Consider the following 22,304-nt stretch of genomic DNA (forward strand, 5'->3'; position numbering starts at 1 on the left):
GCATTGAATAATCATGGTTTCCTGCCATTGACAACGATAGACATCCAATCAAATTTGACGAGGCCAGTCAAAATATATTGGACGTCTATCGCCGTCAATGGCAACCAACATTTTAAAAAGCAGTTTTTTTTAAACGCAATTCTGATTCTCTCTTTAACAAATGATATTGGAAAAAAATTCAAGTCGACCCTCTCATCCTTTGAATTTTCTGAAAGCGGCCCTCAGAGAAAAAAGTTTGGACACCCCTGGTTCTGTGTGATTGCCTTTATTGCATGTATGTGTTGGCCAGGATTTTGACCTTTGACCTCATTGAAATATTTCAAGGGTCATCAAGACTCGTCTTGACCCCTCCTGTGATTTACAGTGTGATGGCGAGTGGTTGGGCTAGAGGGGATACCATTCCTAAGTAATTGCATGTATGTGTGTTTGGCCTTTTAAAGTATCCATGTAGCTTTGTTTAACAATACAAATACATTTTATATCCGGGCTGAACTAATTGGCATGTAATCATGCATTTAACTAAAGCACATATTGTTTGCCGAGCCAATATTCAGTTGAGAATGCCCAGTTGAAAGTCAAATTCACAGGTACAAAGCGTACATTTTGCCTGCCTAATATTGAACATGATTATTCGATTTGTTTAGAATTTTTTATAATATTTGGGGCAGGCCTTGGGCGAGGTATGCATGTGTTTTTTTGTAGGTTAACAATATGAACCATATGAAAAAGCCATAGAGCATTATATGTACAAGGTATACCATGCACCAGACCCACTTACCTTGTCTTTTTTATTTTAATTAACAGGGAATAGCTCCAGTTAATGCATTTGCATGCATAATCAGTGTTTATTTGCATATAGATTGAGGAAATGGCATCCAGTCATGAGGGATTAGTTAAAACGTGGCCATGGTTCGTATGCTTTTTTTTTTAAAACTGGGTTTGTTATTAATCATCGTCTTAAAAATTTATGCATTACTGAAAAGATGAGCAAACACCACTAATAATGCACAACTATATGCACGTGTATGTACTAGTAGATCAAATTTAGACTGTGGATAGACCCCGTTTATGGTTTAAGCTCTGTCATGAAGTAGTTAACATATTGGCATAAGAATACTAAGAACACATCATCAGTTAAGGAATGGAAGTTCGGCAGAAAGTAGATATTGATCGAGAAGGATCATTTATAATCTTGAGCGCTTCCTGAGTTGAGTGAGATTATAAAACCTGACAGCAAAGGAGCTGCAGTGTGAAATTTAAAATAGTGTTATATAAAAAATAAAAGCCGGAATTAAACAGTCAACCTAATCTCCTACAAAGCTGATGTTTGATTTACACCATGCCTTTCCCCACAGGCTTTACTCCACTTTGCCTTTATTTATAGACGTCGTCATGATAAGAGCGCTCACTTTGTCACCCGGAACATAAATTCCACATTAATTCAGGATTTTTCCAGTCCTCTATGTTAAGCATCTCTGTTTCTTTTCATCCTTTTTTTGAATCTAGAGTGTGATTTGGTTAATTTAGGGTTTTAACTTTGCTTAGATAACAAGGTGTGGTAGACATGTTGCTGCAGGTAGTTTTTTAGTGACACAAGGCGACCTTAACTTAGCCTAAAGCAAAAAAACTAGAGTCCCAATAGGTTGCATGCTGTGCTTTACTTTGGTTTGAAAGTACTACACAGTGTTTATTTTCCCCCTTTTCATTTGGGAGGCTTTTTCTTCCCCCTCAGGTGAAGATTTCTTTGCGGATTCCACATACTGCCTACACCTTAAATAGAGAAAACAACATGTTTTGATATGTAGCCAAAGCTTTAACCAACCCGGGGGGACTTACAGGAGTGAAAAACGGAAGAAAATGGGACATTTGTAAGGGAGAAACGAAGCGGTGTGTCGCCATGGAAACAGATTTTTTTTTGAGTGAAGTGTGTGTTGAGTGCTCGTGAAAGCAAATTGATTCCCTGTTGAGTTTACCTCTGGCTGTGGCCCCTTTTTATAGAAAGCAATAACGCCATATTCACCCGCCTAGCGATACAAACGCATTATCGACTGTATGATGAAGTTCTGCTCATGTGGTGCCATTACTGTGTCTTTTGATAGAATTCAGCTGTAACTCAGGTCAAAGAAAACAATGTATTGGCTGCTTCATGCACATGGCTAAGTGAAAATTCTTAAGCCCAACTCATCTCTCATTCTAAAAATAGTAAAAACAACAAACGGGCAAATTTCAGCAAAGCATAAATAAATAATTCATGCGTGGATGGGTATGAGTGTTTATGGTCGTCCATCTCCTTGTGCCCTGCGATTGGCTGGCCACCGATCCTGGGTGTCCCCCGCCTCTGGCCCGAATAGGGTCCAGCACCCCCCGCGACCCTAATGAGGATAAAGTGGTTCAGAAAATGAGATGAGATGAAGTTTGTTATTTTTTTATCATTGTTGTCTTTTGATGAATCTGTAAATTGATATGTTCCAAGTTACAAAAAAAATGACACTTAATGCTTAAAATAGTTCGCTAAAATGAAGTCCAGGTAATGCTTTACCACTCTACATTTGGAAATAGCGTTTGCATTTGCTCCTGTATAAACCGATTCCTAATCTGACTTTCAATACAACATATCTCGCTGTATATAAAACCAACCTTCACCTCTGTATTCATTATCCCATAAGCTCACACACTGTCTTCATCCCCGCTCTGGGGCCTTTCCATCCTATCTGCTTGCTATTAGGCCAGTGTCATAAAAGCTTTTCAGGCTAATTATCTTGTTCTGGTGAGCCACAGGTCTCTGTGGGCCAGCGTGGGAGAGAGTCGCTGTGATTGACGTGGCCTGGGATGATCTGGCTGCGCCATTAGTCTGCCATTGGAATACATGTGTTAACAATGGGCACCTTCCGATGTACGATGCAATGTCAAGAGCTGTCAGCTCCGATTGAAAGTGGTGTTTGTATATGCTTGTTTCGATAGCACATGGTCCACTTGTTGGGAGTCGGATTTCACTTGGGAATGTGTAAGATGGTGACAACTGATAGAAGCAGGGAGAGGCACTGTGCATCTTCTGATGTTCACCTGCCAGAAAAAGCAAGACAGCACAAAAATACAATTCCTGGTGTGGATAAGGAATTCCCATCTGTTGCTTAGCTGATCTGGAATCTATTTTAGTTGTTCTTGGGATACACCTGTCAATCTCAAGGCATATTTTTGGAGACAAACAAACATTCACTCACTCGCAAACTGAAACAACAAACGAACTCCAAGTATGACGTTAGAACCTCATCACTATTCTACAACCATGGTTTTGGCCTTCATCGCTTACCTGGACAACCTAATTATGAATATTTATCCTAGTTTAAAAGCCCAATTTGAACCAGAAATGTAAAACGCTTATTTGTAATAACATTTCTCATATTAAATCTAATAGTTTAATACCTATTATCTGGAAATTTTCCTTTAAAATGTCATGTAATTTCAAAGACTACAAAGCCGTTGGATAACCATTCAGACATTAACCACAGCAATAATTTAAAAGAAAATTTGCACATAAGTGGGCTGGTAACCAAAACAAATGCCTATTTTTTTCCGCAATGTGATTGTAAAAGTCTGAAGGACAGAATGAATGATTGCGCTGAGTGGGAGTCGAACTGGTCTCTCGAATTCTATCGGGCTGCTGAAATCCCTCTGGCCACCAAGGTCGTCTTATCTTTGCGACTTGTGATTATGGCGCTCCATTAAAGTGTGAGAGGGAGCTCAGAAAGGGTCATCAGCTGCCGGGCCAAATCGCAGGGAAAGTTCCACCGCCTCCGCCCACAGTGTCCTATTCCAAATAAATCACCCCCTTATTTGGAGATAGCAGAGCAAGAAAGGGGCAAAAGAATAAATCCTTCAAAGCTAGATGATCCTCAAGAGAACAAAAACATCTTTTGCCTCTCAATAGGTTTGCACACCAAATTTAAGACTAAGCTTGAGATGTAATTTTTCGGCCTCACAGTTTCGAGATCAAGGGTTCGATCTCAGGTCCTGTGTGTAGTTTGCATGTTCTCCCCGGGCTTGCGTGGGTTTTCTCCGGGTACTCCGGTATCCTCCTACATCCCAAAAACATGCAGTGTAGGCTGTTAGACCACTCTAAATTGCCCCTAGTTACGAGTGTGAGTGTGAATGGTTGTCCGTCTCCTTGTGCCTTGCAATTGGCAGGTCACCAATCCAGATTGCCCCCCACCTGGTGCCAGAACTCAGCTGCGATAGGCTCCAGCACCGCCACGACCCTTGTGAGGATAAGCGGTACAGAAAATGAATGAATAAACATTGGTAGCTCCAAACAAAACAAAGCAAAGCACATTACAAAACCCCCCACACACCCACTAACCTTACTTAGCCTATTAAATTAGTGCCAGTTAAATTGATAGAGTGGGCCTGAGAGACCAATCAAACACAGGCAGCGCTGGTGACAACACAACAATTAGCATCACACTGGCTTCTGCAGCTTTTCTGGCCTCGGTTAGATATTGGGCCTCCCACTGGGGAGAAGTACCACCAGTCGGTAGGGTAGCAAAGCTGACAACAGATGGCACAATGGCCTCCTCCTTCCACGCTCTTGGCTGATTATGGACACAGCTGCCTTGCACCCTGGATTTGTGTACTTTTGCATTTGTGTGCATCTTTGTTGGCTACTCAGTATTGCTCTTAGATATCCTTGACTTTTTGGAACATGCACATTGACAGAAATGCACAATCACATCACAGTCTGTATTAAAGATTACGAAAAATGTAAGAGTATTAGATGGAAACCTGCTCAAGAAGAGCACTAGTCCCATCCTAGTGTCTTTTGGGAGAATTTAATACTAGGTTATGCTGTCCTCTGGTGGCTCTTGTAATGTTGCAGCATACAAGTCAGTGGAAATTTTCCAGATGTGTGAATCATTTAACAATTTAAACATTTATTCCAAAAGCAATTTATAACATATTCTCGTTATATTGGTTTTGCAGAAATAGGAGAAATCGTTTAATTTCAAAGTTTAATTAATGGGATTTTTGTGTGTGTTCAACCTTGATAATTGTCACCTGTAATTAAGTGTTTTTATTTGCTAACTTTGAAGATGCACAGGAATGCATAACCTTTGAGTTTTAGTTTTATCCCAAAAACATGCATCAAAGGCTGGTTAAACACTCTAAATTGCTTTTAGGTATGATTGGTTGTCTGTCTCTTTGTGCCCTGCGATTAGCTGACCAGTGATTCACGGTGTCCCCCGCCTGGTTCTCATACTTAGCGGGAATATGCTCCAGCACCCCCTGCAACCCTTGTAAGGTTTGGACCGTTTGTAAAATGAATAAATGAATGATTCTTAGACGGAAAAACTGATGAACTCTTTAATTCACTTGCAAATGTTACTTCCTCAATAAAAATATTTCATTGAACGCATATACTCTCAGGAATCCATGAGTTTTAACCATTTTAATTATTAATGCTACATTTATTACAAGAGGTAATTCCTAATTTTTGGCAGGTCACATTGAGCGGGTCATCAACCCTGCCCAGTGAAGGTTACGAATACTGGGCTCATGTTTGCCAACATGAACAAATCCTTTGTTTGCTTTATGACAAATTGAGGAAATAAGTTTCCCAGTTCTGTGCTGCTAAAGTTAATATGTTACCATTGTACCCTTCCCCCGCATGTTCTTTAATCAAAGAGCCCTGATTCAAAACAAATATGCGAGCCTTGAAAGCATTTGCTTGTCTACTAAACAGGCAATTTTGTAAGTAAATTTAGATGAAACCGAATAAATTGTAGTTTTGTGGCAGTTTTCTTCCATGGAATAGGACTTATTTTTTCTATTGTGTTGACTTATTTTAAACTAAAAGGAAAGAAAAAAAGGAAGGAATACATGTTGGAAGATTTAGAATGATCCCTTATAGTTAAGTGAACCTTGTTGAAAAATTGATGCATGCTGTGCAAGCCAATCGTTAATGTTTGTTGTGATTTGTTAATTTACACTGGAATTGAATAATTGCATTTAATTATGATACTGAGCGAAGACCGTCATTTAAGGTTTTTGTTATTACAGTACACACCCGAATAAATTAGCAAACGTGTGGCAGTTTTGTATAAATAATTTTAATATTTCAAGAGATAGTTAGTAGTTGTGGTCAGAATGTGTGCTGGCTTGAAGATTGGCCTGACGATTTTCCTTAAAGTCGGTGTAAAAAGAGTTCATTTGTGCCAGTTCTCCTTGAAGTCCTCTTTTTTTTTAATAGATTGCTGTTGCTGGTGGGTATTTAGTCACATTAGTTCTTGTTTACTGTTGATTGTAAACCAGGTGATAGAGCTGATCCTGGAAGATGCCAGAGTAGGTGCCCAAAATGGTGGTGGTGTCCGTGTAAAGATTCCTGCAGAAACAACAGAAGTTTGCCATATTTTGTTTGCCTTTCGAGAACACCCGTTGACACCTTACTTTGCTTTCTGCTCTATCTTCAGGCCCTTGATGGCGTCTACATAACTGTTAACGGTGTCCACCGCATTGCTGTAGTAGGACTTGATTTTTTCAGAGATCATGGTGAGGGGACCTTGCTCCTCATCCGTGACCTGCCTCGGCATCCGAAAGCCTTCCGTGCCTGTGTGGCAACAGGAAAGGGGTCATTAGGAGTTTGGAGAGTGGGCTTATCAATACATCAACTAAACAGTGGAACCTCATGAAGTTGTATTGTCATTTGAGAAAAATAGGACACGGAAATTGAATTGTGCTTTAAGACTGAATTTACAGCAAAGTTCATGTCATAATAATACCTCCATAGTGTATTGAATCGAATTAAAACAGACACAACATGGCAGTTTTATGAGCAGTTTGTAAGCTTGAAATCTTGTGAAGTCCATCAACTATCCCTTCCTTACTTGAATTATAGTTCATTTTCTCAGTGGTTCTCAAACTAGAGACCCGTAAATGTTCTACTTGTTTACAAAAAACTCTGTTATGATCTTGTTAGGTTATATTCAGGGGAAACAGTTTAGTTACTATATCAGTTTATAACTTTAGAGGTTCCACTGCTTATTTTGTCCTTTCTCGCATGGTAAAAGAGTGTCCACTTACTGACAGCTAGGAGTGAAAGCAGCACGGTTAAAACCAAAAACTTGTTCATGATGGTGGATCTGCAAACAGAGTAAACATTTCTACTTGTTATCCACTAGGGTGCGTTATGGCCCATCTCCTGTTGTCTTTGTACTCAAGCGTCCAAAAACTGTTTATAGTTAATGACTATGATATTACCTGGTACCAGCACATATGATCTGCTCAAATAAATGTCAGAGTACTCACTGTATTCCCTTCCGGAAGTGTGATGAGGAAAAACGGATCGGATGCTCAGTCGGCCTGCTGTGTTTATATAGAGTTAGCAATGTGTTGACTTGTCACTCAGGGAGCCAAAGTACAGTCTTTTGGGAGATAAAACTGTGTTGCTGTCATCAACCACCCCCGGATTGTTAGTCTGTGATGCGTGGCATTATGTGTTGATTGAAACACACAATCTGTGTGACCACATGGAGGAGGCCGCTGAGAAGGCAACAGGTTTTTGAAACAACATCAATAGGGTTTACAGTGGCCATATTATTATATTATATATCAATGGCGTCCTGTTTATGTAGTCTTTTGTTAAAAGAAAAAATGTAAAAAAAAGCATTTCCGTACAAATGTTGGGAATGTTTAGGCAACAAGATCAGTAGTTGTACTAATTGTTAAATCTGTAGGGAAAGGGAAAATGAAATGTGTGCAGCAGATATGATACATTTGGCCCTTTACGTAGGGTTAAAATGATCAATGGCCCTTTTGAATTTAATTAAATTGGTGATTTACAGCCATAGTTCTAAATTTTACAACTCAGAGGCCTGCTTCTAACCATTCTTCGCATGACTTACATCAGGGTTGTCAAACCCAGTTTGGTTGGCGGGCCACATTCATGGTGACCAGATCTCATGTGAGCCGGACCATTTTAGATATAATATTTAGATTTTTTTATGTTATAAATGGATTAAAATCCCTGAATATTCAGTTTTTTTTATAGATCTAAAACAATGTTTATTTTAGCTTTTTGTAAATATATTTTTAGATTTTACAAAATGATTTTTGAACTAAAAACACAGAAAAAAATGATTAAAAAATTACAATTATTGATTTAAAAGGGGAAAAATCAGGAAATTTAATATGCATCTATACTCTTCATTTTAATTTGATCCTAAAACAGAAAGTCGGCACTCATGATTTACTTTCCCGGGCCACACAAAATGATGCGGCGGGCCAGATTTGGCCCCGCCACTTTGACACATGTGACTTACATAAAAGCTACAAACATATTCATGATGTGTCACAAGAAGTCTTGTGAAGCTGGACTATAGTCTAGAGGGTGATGAACACGTCACAAGGGCCATTTAAAGTTATGAAAGATTGAGGTTAGCCAGATTAGATTTGACACTCATACAAAGAATTCCGGGGAAGACATTGAACATTGTTGACTCAGCAGTACAAAAGATCAGTTTAGTTCTCATCATTTAGAGAGATATAATTAACCAGTGGTATAATGACATCAGAGAAAGGTAGCCCGTTTTCTTTTTGAATTTCCCGGCGATTGGAGTGTCAACGGCAATTGTCTTAAGTCTTGCATATTGCCATCTGTTCACACGCTATATACATTTCCCACACATTTAAATGTACTATGTTGATGTCCACCGAGTCAAACTGCTTTCTGCAACAGGTGAAAGGACTCATTTTTAAATTCAAGTGAATTCGAATTTTAATGATTCGGTTCGGGAAAGACAACGGTTTATTGGCATAGAAAAATATTTCCTAGCACAATGATGCACATATCAATAGTTCAGTGCTTATTGAACAGTTTAAACATAAAATAAAGCAATCAAAATCACGCATGGATGCATGTGAATTGTTTTGTTTGAATGAATTAATGCCTCATTTGTCAGACATTTATCGCTACCTCAGCTGGTAAAATCTCATTCTGTACTTATTTTTCTCGAGAGCCCATTAGCGGTATAGCACAGGGCATTTTATTTTTCACGGAGAAGGTGTTAGCGATGCTTTATGGTAATCTATCCACCTTCACAGCTAAACCTTATTGTTCTTTTCCACACATTTTTCATGCAAAATGCCACCTCTAAAATCTCTGCAACCCAGAAATATGATGCTCTTGGGTGTCCAAAGTACTACGATTACGTGAGTCTTTTTGTTACCATGCTGTACTTTAGCACCAATTCAAGGTTTTTTGTTTTTCTCCTATAATTTTTGCAGTCTCATATAAAAATATATATATATTTTAGTGGGCAAAAATAAAACACAGGGAATTGTGTCTGTAATAGTGTTTTTGTTACTGGGTACAGTTAAAAGATGGCGTTTGAGGGCTCATGTCATGTAACTTAATCCTGTAAAAAAATTTTATACACAACAGTTAGTAATACTATATCAGATAAAACTTTTTCTTCTTCTGAAAAATCACATTTTACTCCGTTTTTTTTGTTCCTGTTCCTTTTATTGTACACACTCACAGAAACAAACAGACACATTCTTACAAAGACTATTGTTGGGGTACCGAACACAAACACGTTGTGCATTCTGAATACATCTGGTGTGGACAGGATTGGCGAGTTTATGATGACATGAAACAACGCTTGGTGCTCCTCTTGGCTTGAAGTACTGTGCACTCTCCATTAAGCTTCTGAGAAAAAGCGGACATCGCTATTTACTGGGCGGGCAGGAAGATGTCAAGGAACTTCTTAATCTCGTCAATCGAGTCGCTCAGGTACTGGCCGATGTGGGGGCGCAGGTAGTGTCCGTACAGGCCCAGAGCGCCTTCACGGGTCTTGTCCACGATGGGGGTGATCTCTTGCACAATGCCACTGCACAGCAAACAAGGTCCATGAGTTCCACATTGCAGTTAAAGTTCAAAGCGTAGCACCTTTGCTTTTTCAAATGCTTACCTGGAAACCTTGCGAATGGCGTCAAGCTGGGGCTTGTTCTGAACAGACGCCAAGAAATCTTTGGTTGCCTGGCTCTGTTTTCCTTCTTCCACTTTCTCCATGATCTTGCCGAATGCGTTGATCAGGCGCTTGTAGAAGGTAGTCTTCAAGTCATTGTATTTATCCACAAGCTCCTGCTCTGGTGCGGGAACGTCACACAGGCTCATGGAGACTGCAATGAGTTAGAGAGCAACTGAAGTTCCTTGCATTGAAATGATTAATTATTGTTTCACATTTAAAACAAATCCTTTCTAATTTGAATTTTTACAGAAAAACGTTAGGTTTCTATGGGAAGCCACTACAATGTTTTGTCATACTATATTGAAGAATCCAATTTATGTGGGCTTTGTCCTTCAAAATTGTCTTATTTTTTAATATCTACCATAATGTCTTATTGGAATTTCAGATCAAGGTTCCTTTTCTTACCCTGCAGAGTCAGGAGCAAGGCGATCACGTATTTTGCGTTCATGTCTGAAAGATGAAGAAATCACTGCATTAAACAACACATAGACATTTTTTTTCCTTACAGTTGACCAACACATCTAAAACTATGATATTGTTATCCTTGAATTTGCTCAAGTATAACACCTGCAATTGGAAAAGAATGAATTAATTGAAACACTTACCTGCTTTGGATTGTGTCTGGATCCCAGAAGTGACAGTCTGCTCTGAAAGTGAGTTGTCTGCAACTGGGAGCGCACATCTGGACCAGATGATATAGGGGGACTGCGTGCACACGTCATCTGATCAGGGCACACACACTCAAGAGCACGCGCGCACACACACATCACCTAAACAAAGTCCAGTGTACATGGTATTCGCTTCAAAACCCAATGGAGTCTTGCGAAATGCACCTCCATTTACTGCATCTTTGGGACTGTATATTGATAATGCACGCAGAGACCCTCTTGATAACATGCATGTTGCTGTGCATGTATGTCTTAATCTACAGTTTGATCATAAAACTTTGCATTGATTAGATTACCTCGAGCTCACCATCTGCTTTTTTTTGTTTCGATCAAGGCCAGAAGCGCCAGTCTAGACGCCACCTCACTGACCTTTCACAGTCCGTGTTGGTTTGCAGATGAGCTTTGGTACCTTTTCACATCTATCACGTGCCTGTCGGGAACCTTTATGTTTCTTTAGTTTGGTAACCTAGCGTGCCATTAAATAGGAGCCCGATAATTTGAATTTGGATGATCACCAAATAGGGCATAGATGAATGTAATCTGAAAGCAAACATTTTCTTTTTTACTTGGACCTCACTCACTACGCCTCTGCAGAGTTTCACAGAAATTTGTTAGTGGTAGTAAAGGTAACACAAATATCACTTTAAAAAATGTTTACTTTTTAAGTACACTTTCCTGTGGCTTGCCACTAAACATTTTGACTTTGAATAAACTCTCACTAAGCCACATAATGACTTGAAATAATGAATAAAAAGTGGCAGTATGCAGCTTTTTAGGCGGTAGATTTTCTTTGTGAACCTTTGTGGCCACCATAGCTTTTGCTCTTGTTTCAAAATTGTGGTCAAATGTCCAAAAAAATTGATATTATACCAGATTCTGTGCATTTACAGACAAGCTGTGGCTCATTTTGGTGGAGCGATTCAACAAGTGACTATTTGGCCTTTTCACTATTCTTCTAATGTTCCATATTTAATCAAATAAATTCTAGTCCTGCAAATAGATTACCATACGTATGTACTTAGTCACGTTGTCTTGTTCTGTGTTTTCTTCTCTTTATCTTTGTTTTAGGATATTTGATAAAGGGTATAATAGTAAATTTACTGAATTCATCTGTAGAACCTTTTTTCATCGAAACCATGTAAATAATTGTACGTGTATTGCAGCATAATTTGATTTAAATATGTCCGAGTTGGTAACTGAACACGACATTCAAGATTGAATTCATTGGATAGTAGTGGAAACAATGTGAAAGATGGCTTATCTTGTCCACTATTATGAAAAGATGAAACGTAAACCCCCTTTCTTGCAAGTCACTGGGAGATCTTGATGATTTTTGAACTCTTATTTGAAGACACATTTCTACATACTGTTGCTTTAATGACCTCAGGGGTTATTTGTTGTGCAAGAACATATAAGCAATCTTCAACTATGCTCTTCACTTCATCCATCAGTTAGTTGTTGTATTTGCCGCAAAGAACGGCAAGTAGTAGTGCATCTTCTCCCTAGCGGTGGTCCTGATGCCAGCTGCCCAATTCCTGTAGTTGTCCACCGCGGGCTGGATGTGCTCGCCATAGTATTCGCCCGCAAAATCTACCACCACGTCCATTGCAGTTTTGACATTGTCTTTTGCCATGCTGTGGGTGACGTAAGCACAGTTACAAAGCGTGAATGGAAAGTTGGCAACATTCAGAAGCAGAAAGTGAATATTCTATACAACCGAAAGGCTTATAATGATAAAAGAAGAGGCAGGTTAGTTGTATGGATGCTCTATACCAAGGGTGTCAGACTCGGGTTGGTTCGCGGGCCGCTTTAACGTCAACTCGATTTCATGTGGGCCGGACCATTTTAGATATAATATTTAGATTTTTTAAATAAATGGATTAAATGAACTGGATTAAAGGCCCTGAATATTCAGTTTTTTATAGATCTAAAACAATGTTTATTTTAGCTTTTTTTTAAACATATTTTCAGATTTTACAAAATAATTTCTGAACTAAAAACACAGAAAAAAATGATTAAAAAATTACAATTATTGATTTAAAAGGGGGAAAATCGGGAAATTTAATATACATCTATACTCTTCATTTTAATTTGATCCTAAAACAGAAAATCGGCACTCATGATTTACTTTCTCGGGCCGCACAAAATGATGCCACGGGCCAGATTTGGCCCCAGGGCCGCCACTTTGACACCATGATGTATACTGTGTGACTATTACGTTCTGTATTTGGCTGGTGCTTATTTTAACTAATCTTTACAGTACTTTAATTTGGAGGACTGCTCCATGTATAATAGAATTTGCGTGGATACTTTGTTTTTGTTTCCTCATTTATGATTGTATGTTCTTTATTGGGTTTTTTTGTGTGGGAGTGTGTTTGTGTGTTCTTTTTGTGTGTTTTCTTGCATGTGCGTGCTTGTGTGAGTAGCAACAATACCGAGCCGTGTCAAAAACTCTTGTCAGGATTCCAGGTGAATCAGGTGGCTCTGGAGTTGGCGTCTGCCCCCAGAGTGGCTGAAAAGCTGGAAAATGAAGGGGAAATCTTGTCAGTTTTCAGAAAATGTAAAAAAGCGAAGGAAATGGAACTCAGAGGGGAAAAAACATACCTTGAATGAGTAAAATGAGAACGACGATGAGAAATTTCATCTGCCAGTAGACAAAAACAGAACTTTATTCATCTTTTATCATTATTACCGGGTCCATTTTGTTCTATAAAGCTGTTGGGTTTGTCACTTTTCAAATTATTCACACGAAATTGAACCTCTTCAAAAATCAACCTTAGTAAGTAGGGAAAATTATAACCACCTTGTACCTTTTTTTATTTGTTTTTTTTTTCGCCACAGCTCCAGCAGACACAAGTTGAATGAAACAAGTGTTATTGAGCGGTTTTATTTATATAAGACAACAGGTTGTACATTGGTCCCAATGGCGTGACTTTTTGTTTGAGTTCCATGTAGGTTTTTTTCTCTAAATGTTTTTTTTGTGTGTTGGAAATTGTCATATGATCGTTTAGGGCTGTGCCCTTATAATTCTGCATACTGCATTCAACCTAATGAAATTTACATAAATGACATAACCTCCAGTATTGTTTATTACTGTTCGGAACCTACATCTGCAGTCTTTAGAAAACCATGCAAGTGCCCTTTGGATTGAGTATCGAGCCCATTTTGCAGACGTTGATGTGTTTGCCGACCAGTCAAAGTCTCAGATCTTAAGCGAATGACTAGCAGTTTTAGAAAAGAGTCCATCCGATAAACATGTTGAGCGTTTCTGTGGACAGAGTCCATGCAAAAAAATCCAAAATCAATCTGATCTCTGAAGCAACAACCTCTCTTCATCCCACAGCTGTTTAAACACACAAGGGTGAAGACTTTGTTTGTTCGCACAAAAAAAAGTATCCTAACACCACCACTCAAAATATTGATTTCACTCAACAGGGAGTTGACATTAATAAGACGTGTTTTGTATTTCCATGTCTTTGATTATGCTATTCCTGACGCGCTTTCTTTTGCAGATAACTGATTTGAATAGTCCCAAAGAGGAAAACTTTTTTTTTTCCTGGCTTTAGTTTAAAGGGTGAATTACTTTCTTTTTTCTAATAAAACTTCCTTTGTGAAGCAATAAGTCAAAATGAATTCAGCTCTCAAGCAGAAATAAAATCATTCCGGCAAGGTCCTAACTGCTGATCGAAAATGAAATACTGTTGACTTTGGTGGCTGGGACAATTCCTGCGGAGTCTTTTCTTTCTTTTTTTCTTTGTATCACTTCCACGTCTTAATCGCTGTAATCCAATTAAAGGAATGGACATATTTTCACTCGAGAGCGGTCGTCAAAACTACGAACTGGCACCACATGTGGGTCACCCTCCCCACTAGAGGAAAATTATAATCAAAGGCGAGGAGATTATAATTTCATGAATATTCCAAATTGCCTATACTCATCTGAGGTATAATGTCATATAACAATAATTTACCATTATGTGTATATATAGATCCGTAAGCAAAAATCACCCTAAACACCATTTTACAGCACAGTATAGAGAAAGATTATCTTTATGAGCTGTACAAAATCGGGCCAATGCTCAAATTTAGCTGGATCATCAATATTTATCACCGCAGGAACATAAGAGGTCGCCAGGCTATTCCAACGACATAGTTGACCATTACGGTTGGTGATCGGGCGTTGTTAAAGCAAAACTGGATGCAATCTGTCAATTCAACTATTTCATCAAAAACAATGACCTACTGTCGCTTTAAGACTATACTTTGATTTTTCAATTATTTTCTATTAATTAGATCTTTTCCAGTGATAGTCTGTAGCCAGCTTCTCTTACACGGATCAGCCTTGTAGCAATGTGAAGCAATGTAGGCCCTGGTGGATCATTAATCGGCGTAAACTTTAGTCAAGCTCTTGTGAAACTATTTGGAAGGTGAGCGGCCATTTTTGCAGTTCACCTTTGTTCATGTTGTGTGTTGACACGAATAAACAATCGATGTGCACACATTTAATTTTCAACTTGAATCCCCTGCCATTTTATATTACAAATGGTGTATATGAGCAGTTATTTAGCCTTGGCCTTGTGCAAAGAGGAGTCCATTAAAATAAATTACCTAAAAAAAACATGTAATTTCAAGCTATTCTCAACATATGGTCACATGGGCTACAAGTTATTCTCTTTTAAAGTAAAAAACTTCTATAAATTTGGTTTAAAACACAATTGGTGATGATACACTTTGGATCTGGATTGTTGGTGTTGAGGATAGTTAGCCACGTTAAGTTTGCAATCATTAGGAAATTAATTATTGTTTTGTTTTTATTTTAATAATAGCACCACCTTTTGTGAATGGCCCGTCATCACGCCTCAAAAAATGCCTAAATTGTTACCTCACGGTGCTGGCCAACACTCTTTAATATCATCTGTATCCTCAATTCCCCAGATCATGCAATTCTGCATACGAAAAACAATTATGAATAAGCAGAGTTAATATGTCATTCTGCTTTATGTAGAGGATGAATGAAGGCCTTTATATTAAAGGAAGGTGACATGATGTCATTAGATGTTAAAATGTACACTTTGACCACTTAATTGCATCGCACATTTGAATTTAACAATAAATAATTAGTGAAATTAGGAGTGTTTATAATAGTTATCCTCTGCTTTATGTAGAGGATGAATGAAGGCTTTTATTTTAAAGGAAGGTGACATGATGTCATTAGATTTTAAAATATACACTTGGACCACTTAATTGCATCGCACATTTGTATTTAACAATATATAATTAGTGAAATTAGGAGTGTTTATAATAGTTACCCTGCAATACATTCTGGGACTTGTAGTGTATTCTTGAAATGTTTTTAATCTGTTTTATATTTCTAGAGCTCCTTCGTGTGTATTCATAATGGGTATTTTTCTATGATAATTTTTGAACTGGCTACAAATTGATCATGTGAAATCGTCATTTCATATTCTAGTTTGGTAGTAATTGATCAATGGGCAACTTGTCAATTTACAAGACATGAAAACCCAATCCTGCTACTCTGACAAATTAAAAGAATGCAAGTTTAGGAACAGAATAAACTCAGTGTTATTCCCCCCTGAACATTTATTCACATATTCAAAAAACATTCACCAATTAGGTTGCATTTAATGGACATATTTGAAAACATGTTTGTTAGAATTATTATAATCCAACAATGTTCAAATGTTTTATTTTAACAAATCCTTTGATCTTCTTTTAATATAACTTGTCTTCCCAGAAACATAATTATAGCAAACAATGAGAAAGGAAACCATTTTAGCAAGTCAAGAGAACATAGTTTGATGATGAAGAGGTTCAGACGTGCCCTTGAAGGTCCTAAGAAGAGCCAAAGTTTTCCTTAAACCATTTCCTGTGTGAGCAGAAATGCAAAATGTACATTATTCAAATTGTTGTTGTTGTGTGTAGGTGGGGCGAGAGATATTCCGAACATACTTGATGCCTGTTGCGAAGTCAGAGTTGCCAAGCTTGTCAAAGGAATGCTTGGTTTGCGTTGCAAAGTTGTTAAACGTCTCGGATATTTGACCGCCGTACCTGTTCAATTTCTCCTCGATAGTCTCATCCTGAGCATCTGTGTGTGCACATAAGTGAAATAGATATTTTAAAAAATGTCAGCTCGATCAACGATCCATAAAGTCATCATTAAATCTAAAATTAATCTGGGTACAGTGGACCTACTACTCACCTGCGTAGGCTATCAGAGCCAGGACGACCACAGCAACTGCGAGGTAAAATTTCATTGTCTAATTGTGAAAAGGAGAAAAAAAATATGCATTTGACAATGTATGACATTAACACAAAAATTGCCAAATCTTTGAAATGGAAGGAGTGTTATGACTCAGTGTTACTAAATTCAAATGACATTCAAAAGACTCACTGACATGACATCAAATGTCTCATACCTTTTTGTTGATCTTCTTGTTGTGGATAAAACTGTTGTGTTTGTTTGTGTGTGTAGGAGTCTTTCTCTCTCTTTATAAGCCTGCTGGCTTGCAAAAATGTGACGTACACTGGACTCAAACAAGCACACGTGGTGCCCCCCTCTTTTCTTTTTATTGACCTTGTCACCAATGCTACATCAGCCTCACAAACAATGTTCATTTCATTAACTCAGTTTAAAATGAGAATGTCTCAACTTATATTTTTTTGCACTTGTTCTGTACTTAAGTATACTTTAATATGTCACACATATGGATCAAAAGTGGTTTGGTTCTGGAAAAACCCACCCAAAATGTTTCAATTTTGCAGCCTGTAAAAATACAAATTACCATACTCTAATACTCGCACATTAAATAGATAGAAATCTGGATTTTACTTTGAATTTTCTTGAAATGTTTAACACCTCCAACCTGTCTGATCTCGACTGCAACCTTTCCTCCCACTGCTGTTTCCCTTCAAACCAATAGGTGGCCACCCGTAACTAATCCTTCACTAATAAAATGCACAAAATTATGCTGGCTAGTTTTAAGTAACACCAACGTGGCGTTGCATTCATTAGTGGTAGTTCGGTTACATCCAAACAGAGTAACAGGTGAACTGCAGTTTATACAAGTTCAACTTGGGTCAGACACGTGAATTGGAACTCAGTTGGTTCACATTGCACATACACATAGACAAACAAAGCTACTACATTTTATTATTCAATCAAATGAACCACCATTTGCATTTTAATGATGGGAATCTGAAGGCACTGCCTTTTACATTTAAAAAAAGAAGAGATTCAAACCCGGTTACTCAAAACATTGAGACAGACTGTGCTAATTGCCACTCTTGCATGCTGTCCATGAATAGATTTTGACATTTTAATGTAATTTTCTCCTCGTGTGTCACATTAAGAAAGGAAAGTTAGTACTTGTTATGCTAGGCAAGCAGCTTATATGTGCCCCTGCTGTGTGGCGTAGGTGGATGGGATGGGGGTTTAGGTTCACTGCGAGCCCTCCCGGTTCAAATGGATTTGTGTTTCCATGGCCAATGAATTGAGGACAACACAGACATACCTGTTGTCGTCTGTGTACCCACTGGGGTTATGCGCCCTGGATTAAACAAACAAATGAATGTAGCGACCTTGAGATGTAGCCGTTCTCTTATGTTGACATCAACCAAGTGACCAGGATAGTTTATTTCCCTCATTCACTTTACTTTAAAATAATATAATAATAATAATAATCGGACATAGGCCCTGTCGTCATCATCAACAACAAAAGCCTAAATGTCATCACACCCAGAAACTGCGTATGACAAAATTGGTAGTGCTTCTCCATAAGGTGCGTTTTCTCGGCAAAAGACCAAATAAGTGATAGTTTCGGACTCGTAATTCGGCATTCTGCCGTTATGGATACATCGCATCACTTTAAGCTTTTCTGATGATGCTGGTGCAATTCCTACCCCAGCTGAGCCAAATAGAGCGTACCACCACAATTTTAGGACATTTTCAAGGTTGAGAACTGTCACCTGAGTGATTATTTTATTCCTTCGAGGCAATTGAGGAGAAGTACAGTCACTGCAATGACACCAGTAAGAGATGACTTGCTTGATGTCAAAAGTAAAAGATCCAAGTCATTTAGTCAGTGTGACCTTCAGTCAAAGTGGTGTTTATTGCATAAGTAATATGCAATGGCCTATTTCAGTGATTGCATAATAATCAATTTAAATTAGCTCCTCGGATGCTCCTTTGGACCCAGAGTGTCAGCCAAGCCATCATGCACGTAATCAAGTGTTTGATTTGTGATTGCACTGAGTGCTCTGACATGATTAAGCCAGAGTTCAAAGTCTGGTTCCATGGAAAGATTTATTTACAGTATTTCCCCGTTTTTCACGTTTTTTTCACGTTTTGCGGTTTTTGCGTTTTTTTTTGTGGTATACCGCAAAAAACGGGATTACTGTGTAAATATTTTTAACTGTATTCTCTATATATTTTTGGTACAAAGAAAAGAAAATAGCAGCAAAGAGTTTGGATCACTTTTGTCATCACACAGACGTTCCTCATTTCTAGTTTGGGGAAATAAACCAGTCTCGCGTTGTAGTGGTATCTCACTTCCCTAAACTATCATCTCCTGACCCCGCTGCGAATGTGTTCCGAGTAATTTCCGGGATCTCAGTCTTATTTGCTCCTTTACACATTTTTGCTGTGACAAAATCGAGCCCTTGAAGCGACTATTTTGTTTGGCAGACGTGGCTTAGATTGTACTAGGTATCTATAGTTCATTGCATGGAATGCAATATAATACAATTTTAAAACAGAGTGACAATTTCCATGTCCTTTCGGGGCTCCAAATCAATTGGCCATGAATCTTCTGGAGTTTTCGTTATGCGTCTCAGACAGCTGTGCATATGTCACAATTTGCGTGCCCCCATGCTGTACTCAGAGAAAACACAGCTGTCTGTGTCAGTCCTGCTTGGCGCATGTTTTTATTCATTTGCTTTCTATGCAGACTGCTGATGTTTTTGCAGACGGCATGGTACTGTTTGGACAGTTTTAAGGTTGGATATTGCATTAGGGGTCAGAGCCTGTTGTTTCATACAGAGAGGGCTATACCTTTAACCCCCAAAAAGAAGTCGTATTAAGATTTAGTAAGTAACTAGTGGTACTAATGTGTACTATTTAAATATGATAGAAATTTATGACATAAGTCTTTTTTTCCAAAGGGCCATTAAAGGCTCAGAGTTTTAATTTGCTGTGAATTAGGTTTGTGCTTTAAAGGATTAATTAACAGTACAGTTATTCATATATTTATTTTTTTACATTCACTTTTTTTTGTATTTGTATTATTCAGAATCCATACATTTTACTTTACTCACCTCGTTGAATTGAATCAGTGTTTATCCATTTCCTGGAATCTTTTGTTACTCAAGTCCCTTCCACACTTATGTACAATTTTGTAATGCCATAACCCCTGATTTATTGGAAGCTAATTTTTTGCTCATGTAAACATGGTGTAGTTAGTCCCTGCATCACCTAAGTCTCTCTATGAGAGACACCAAAACATGCAGTTCATCATCCATTGTAATTGTTTTATTACTTTATAGCAGCCAGTCGTCATCTAAGCAACTGTAAACAAAAACACAGACACGGTATGTGGGCGTAAGGTACTAAATTATTTGGTAGATTGTTTTCACATTACTATCTTAGTCGAGCTTATCAAATTTTTTTTCACAAAATGACCAACAACATCTGCTATTGCTGATTTAATAAAGCAATCACTCAACAGTGGACACCAACACTGTGCCTTGTTGCTCCTGGTCTGGGTCCAGATCCAATAGGGGATGCCTATGCTGCTGCTGTTGGTGATGTTGGTGATGTTGGTGATGTTGCTGATGTTGCTGATGTGGGTGATGTGGGTGATGTTGGTGATGTTGCTGATGTTGCTGATGTTGCTGATGTTGGTGATGTTGGTGATGTTGGTGATGTTGGTGATGTTGGTGATGTTGGTGATGTTGGTGATGTTGGTGATGTTGCTGATGTTGGTGATGTTGCTGATGCTGCTGCTGGTCCAAATCCCCTGTCTGTAGATGGTGTTGTTGGCTCTGGGAGATCTGCTGGGTAAAGAGATCCACTGCGTCCTGGTTGTGGGATTGCTGGTGCTCGCTCAGGTAGATGGATAGAAAGCTGATTTGGAAGGAGAGCTGACAGTGGTCATCATATGTTTTTTTAAGACCTATCACCCGACTTGAGCTTACTTGCGGATGTCATCGATGTCTTTGTCGAGGAGGTCTTTCACCCCAATACTGAAGGCTGTGGCGTGCCTCTGCGCTTGTTGGCTGCTTTGCTGTCTGTGGAAAAGGATGCTTTGCTCCTTGGCGCTGAGCATATCCCCCTTTAGTCTTGTGACTAGGTGTTGTATTCTACGGTCCGAGCTCAGTTGGCCATTGGAGGTATGGTCTATGTAAGTGTCCAGCTCAGACATACCACCAGTGATTAAGGTGCTGTGAAAAAACAAACAAAAACATACATGAGAACCTAAGGGAGCTGTATCCAGATTCAGGATTCATTTATTGTCACTGGGCATAAATCAGGAGCAAATTGAAATAAAAACCAAAGATTTCAAGGAATGAAGTAAATGCAAAAAAATACTGAAAGAGCAAAACCCATAGCAAAGAAGGGAGATTTTCAGCAAATAGCAGAAAACATGTCCCACAAAAAAATCTGTTTAAGATGGCACGTTTCCATAGCTTTGAGGTAATTCACCATCATTACAATTGCTGTCTGTTAATAAAATTACTATTACAAGCGTTACAATCATTCAGTACTTTTTGTAAGACCACCACCAGCCACCATCCATGATTTCCGTATTTTCACACCTAGAAAACGCACCATTTGATGGGGCACAGTCTCACTTGCGGGTATATTTTCTGTTTTTTGTCAATACATTGGGCGCTTCTTCAGAAAGGGCGCTAGCATGAGACTAGACTAGCGTATGTTCTGCGACCGATTGGGCGCATCGACCATTTTAGAGAAAATTTTAGAATTTTAGGTGCACCCTACAGGTGTGAAAATACTGTATATCAATTGAATATACTCAAGTTTTTGGTCCAAATCTGTTGTCTGCACACCCCCCTTGACCAGGTCTGCTAAGTTCTGCCAGAAATTGTGCACGGTCTCCTCCCATTTTTTTGGAGAGTTGTTGGCCTGCTGTTGCACATGGGCAGTGCAGCCTGTATTGCAAATATGTACAGTATATTTATATTTGATTACATTTTATTCATGTAGTCATGGAATTTCCTGAACTTACAAGCACATACCATTGAGGACCGCCAGGGAGAGGATAAGCACTACAGCCTTCATGGTCGTTACATCCGGTGGATAGATCTGGAAAGTGGGTGGGGAAAAAAAAATCACTACATTAAATTCATACCTTCGCGCTCACACTTTATTTATTTTTCTTCGTCTCACCTGAAGCTGCAGAAATTCCTGTGTCGTCCACAAACTGGCTCATACTTTATATAGGCCTCTGCTGTGAATGAATGAACCAAAAACAAATAGAAAATAATAATAATTAACATATAACTGTTTTAACATGGTAAAACATTCTTGTATTTAAAATACAGGGCTATTATATAATATGGCATATTTCTTATCTAG

General features: G+C 38.5%; 4 protein-coding genes across 6 annotated transcripts; all 4 read right to left on the reverse strand.

Moving 5' to 3' along the window:
• Window positions 1–6,084: 6,084 nt before the first annotated feature.
• apoc2 (apolipoprotein C-II) lies at window positions 6,085–7,382 on the reverse strand. The gene is made up of 4 exons (XM_077598965.1): window positions 7,300–7,382; window positions 7,075–7,133; window positions 6,442–6,601; window positions 6,085–6,376 (listed from the first exon to the last, which is right to left on the reverse strand). Exons 2-4 carry the CDS (start codon window positions 7,121–7,123, stop codon window positions 6,286–6,288), a joined length of 300 nt encoding a protein of 99 aa, XP_077455091.1. The 5' UTR covers window positions 7,124–7,133; window positions 7,300–7,382; the 3' UTR covers window positions 6,085–6,285.
• Window positions 7,383–9,492: 2,110 nt separating this feature from the next.
• apoa2 (apolipoprotein A-II) lies at window positions 9,493–10,750 on the reverse strand. The gene is made up of 4 exons (XM_077599686.1): window positions 10,628–10,750; window positions 10,428–10,472; window positions 9,963–10,173; window positions 9,493–9,881 (listed from the first exon to the last, which is right to left on the reverse strand). The coding sequence occupies exons 2-4, from the start codon at window positions 10,468–10,470 to the stop codon at window positions 9,725–9,727; spliced, it is 411 nt and encodes a 136-aa protein (XP_077455812.1). The 5' UTR covers window positions 10,471–10,472; window positions 10,628–10,750; the 3' UTR covers window positions 9,493–9,724.
• A 1,267-nt stretch (window positions 10,751–12,017) lies between these two features.
• Window positions 12,018–15,657, reverse strand: apoc4 (apolipoprotein C-IV). Of its 3 annotated transcripts, none has more exons than XR_013300143.1 (4): window positions 13,501–13,568; window positions 13,295–13,334; window positions 13,126–13,210; window positions 12,018–12,324 (listed from the first exon to the last, which is right to left on the reverse strand). XR_013300143.1 is itself a non-coding variant. In XM_077599672.1 (4 exons), the coding sequence occupies exons 1-4, from the start codon at window positions 15,603–15,605 to the stop codon at window positions 12,138–12,140; spliced, it is 345 nt and encodes a 114-aa protein (XP_077455798.1). In that variant the 5' UTR covers window positions 15,606–15,657; the 3' UTR covers window positions 12,018–12,137. The 3 variants fall into 3 exon arrangements, 1 of the variants encoding a protein (XP_077455798.1); XR_013300144.1 differs by having other exon boundaries at window positions 13,494–13,541; XM_077599672.1 differs by lacking the exon at window positions 13,501–13,568 and adding an exon at window positions 15,573–15,657.
• A 4,765-nt stretch (window positions 15,658–20,422) lies between these two features.
• LOC144072809 (uncharacterized) lies at window positions 20,423–22,183 on the reverse strand. Its single transcript, XM_077598127.1, has 5 exons — window positions 22,116–22,183; window positions 21,965–22,031; window positions 21,742–21,877; window positions 20,903–21,148; window positions 20,423–20,831 (listed from the first exon to the last, which is right to left on the reverse strand). The coding sequence occupies exons 2-5, from the start codon at window positions 22,005–22,007 to the stop codon at window positions 20,423–20,425; spliced, it is 834 nt and encodes a 277-aa protein (XP_077454253.1). The 5' UTR covers window positions 22,008–22,031; window positions 22,116–22,183.
• Window positions 22,184–22,304: the final 121 nt, after the last annotated feature.

The sequence above is a fragment of the Stigmatopora argus genome, chromosome 4 (assembly GCF_051989625.1).
Source record: "Stigmatopora argus isolate UIUO_Sarg chromosome 4, RoL_Sarg_1.0, whole genome shotgun sequence".
NCBI classification, from domain to species: Eukaryota; Metazoa; Chordata; class Actinopteri; order Syngnathiformes; family Syngnathidae; genus Stigmatopora; species Stigmatopora argus.

Bases quoted from the DNA above. Each gene is read 5' to 3' on its own strand.
- apoc4 (XM_077599672.1), bottom strand. From the start codon at position 15,605: ATGATATTAAAGAGTGTTGGCCAGCACCGTGAG. The intron at 13,211-13,294 runs GTATGTTTTTTC...TTCATTTTCCAG, and splicing joins TCTCATTTTACTCATTCAAG to CTTTTCAGCCACTCTGGGGG. The intron at 12,325-13,125 runs GTATTGTTGCTA...CGTCACCCACAG, and splicing joins AGAGTTTTTGACACGGCTCG to CATGGCAAAAGACAATGTCA.
- apoa2 (XM_077599686.1), bottom strand. From the start codon at position 10,470: ATGAACGCAAAATACGTGATCGCCTTGCTCCTGACTCTGCAGG. The intron at 10,174-10,427 runs GTAAGAAAAGGA...AACTCATTGCAG, and splicing joins CTTGCTCCTGACTCTGCAGG to TCTCCATGAGCCTGTGTGAC. The intron at 9,882-9,962 runs GTAAGCATTTGA...TTTGCTGTGCAG, and splicing joins GCCATTCGCAAGGTTTCCAG to TGGCATTGTGCAAGAGATCA.
- LOC144072809 (XM_077598127.1), bottom strand. From the start codon at position 22,007: ATGAAGGCTGTAGTGCTTATCCTCTCCCTGGCGGTCCTCAATG. The intron at 21,149-21,741 runs GTATATTCAATT...GTTTTTTCACAG, and splicing joins GATTTGGACCAAAAACTTGA to CACCTTAATCACTGGTGGTA. The intron at 20,832-20,902 runs GTAAGCTCAAGT...CTTCCAAATCAG, and splicing joins GACATCGATGACATCCGCAA to CTTTCTATCCATCTACCTGA.
- apoc2 (XM_077598965.1), bottom strand. From the start codon at position 7,123: ATGAACAAGTTTTTGGTTTTAACCGTGCTGCTTTCACTCCTAGCTGTC. The intron at 6,602-7,074 runs GTAAGTGGACAC...GTTGCCACACAG, and splicing joins GCTTTCACTCCTAGCTGTCA to GCACGGAAGGCTTTCGGATG. The intron at 6,377-6,441 runs GTAAGGTGTCAA...TTGTTTCTGCAG, and splicing joins AAGATAGAGCAGAAAGCAAA to GAATCTTTACACGGACACCA.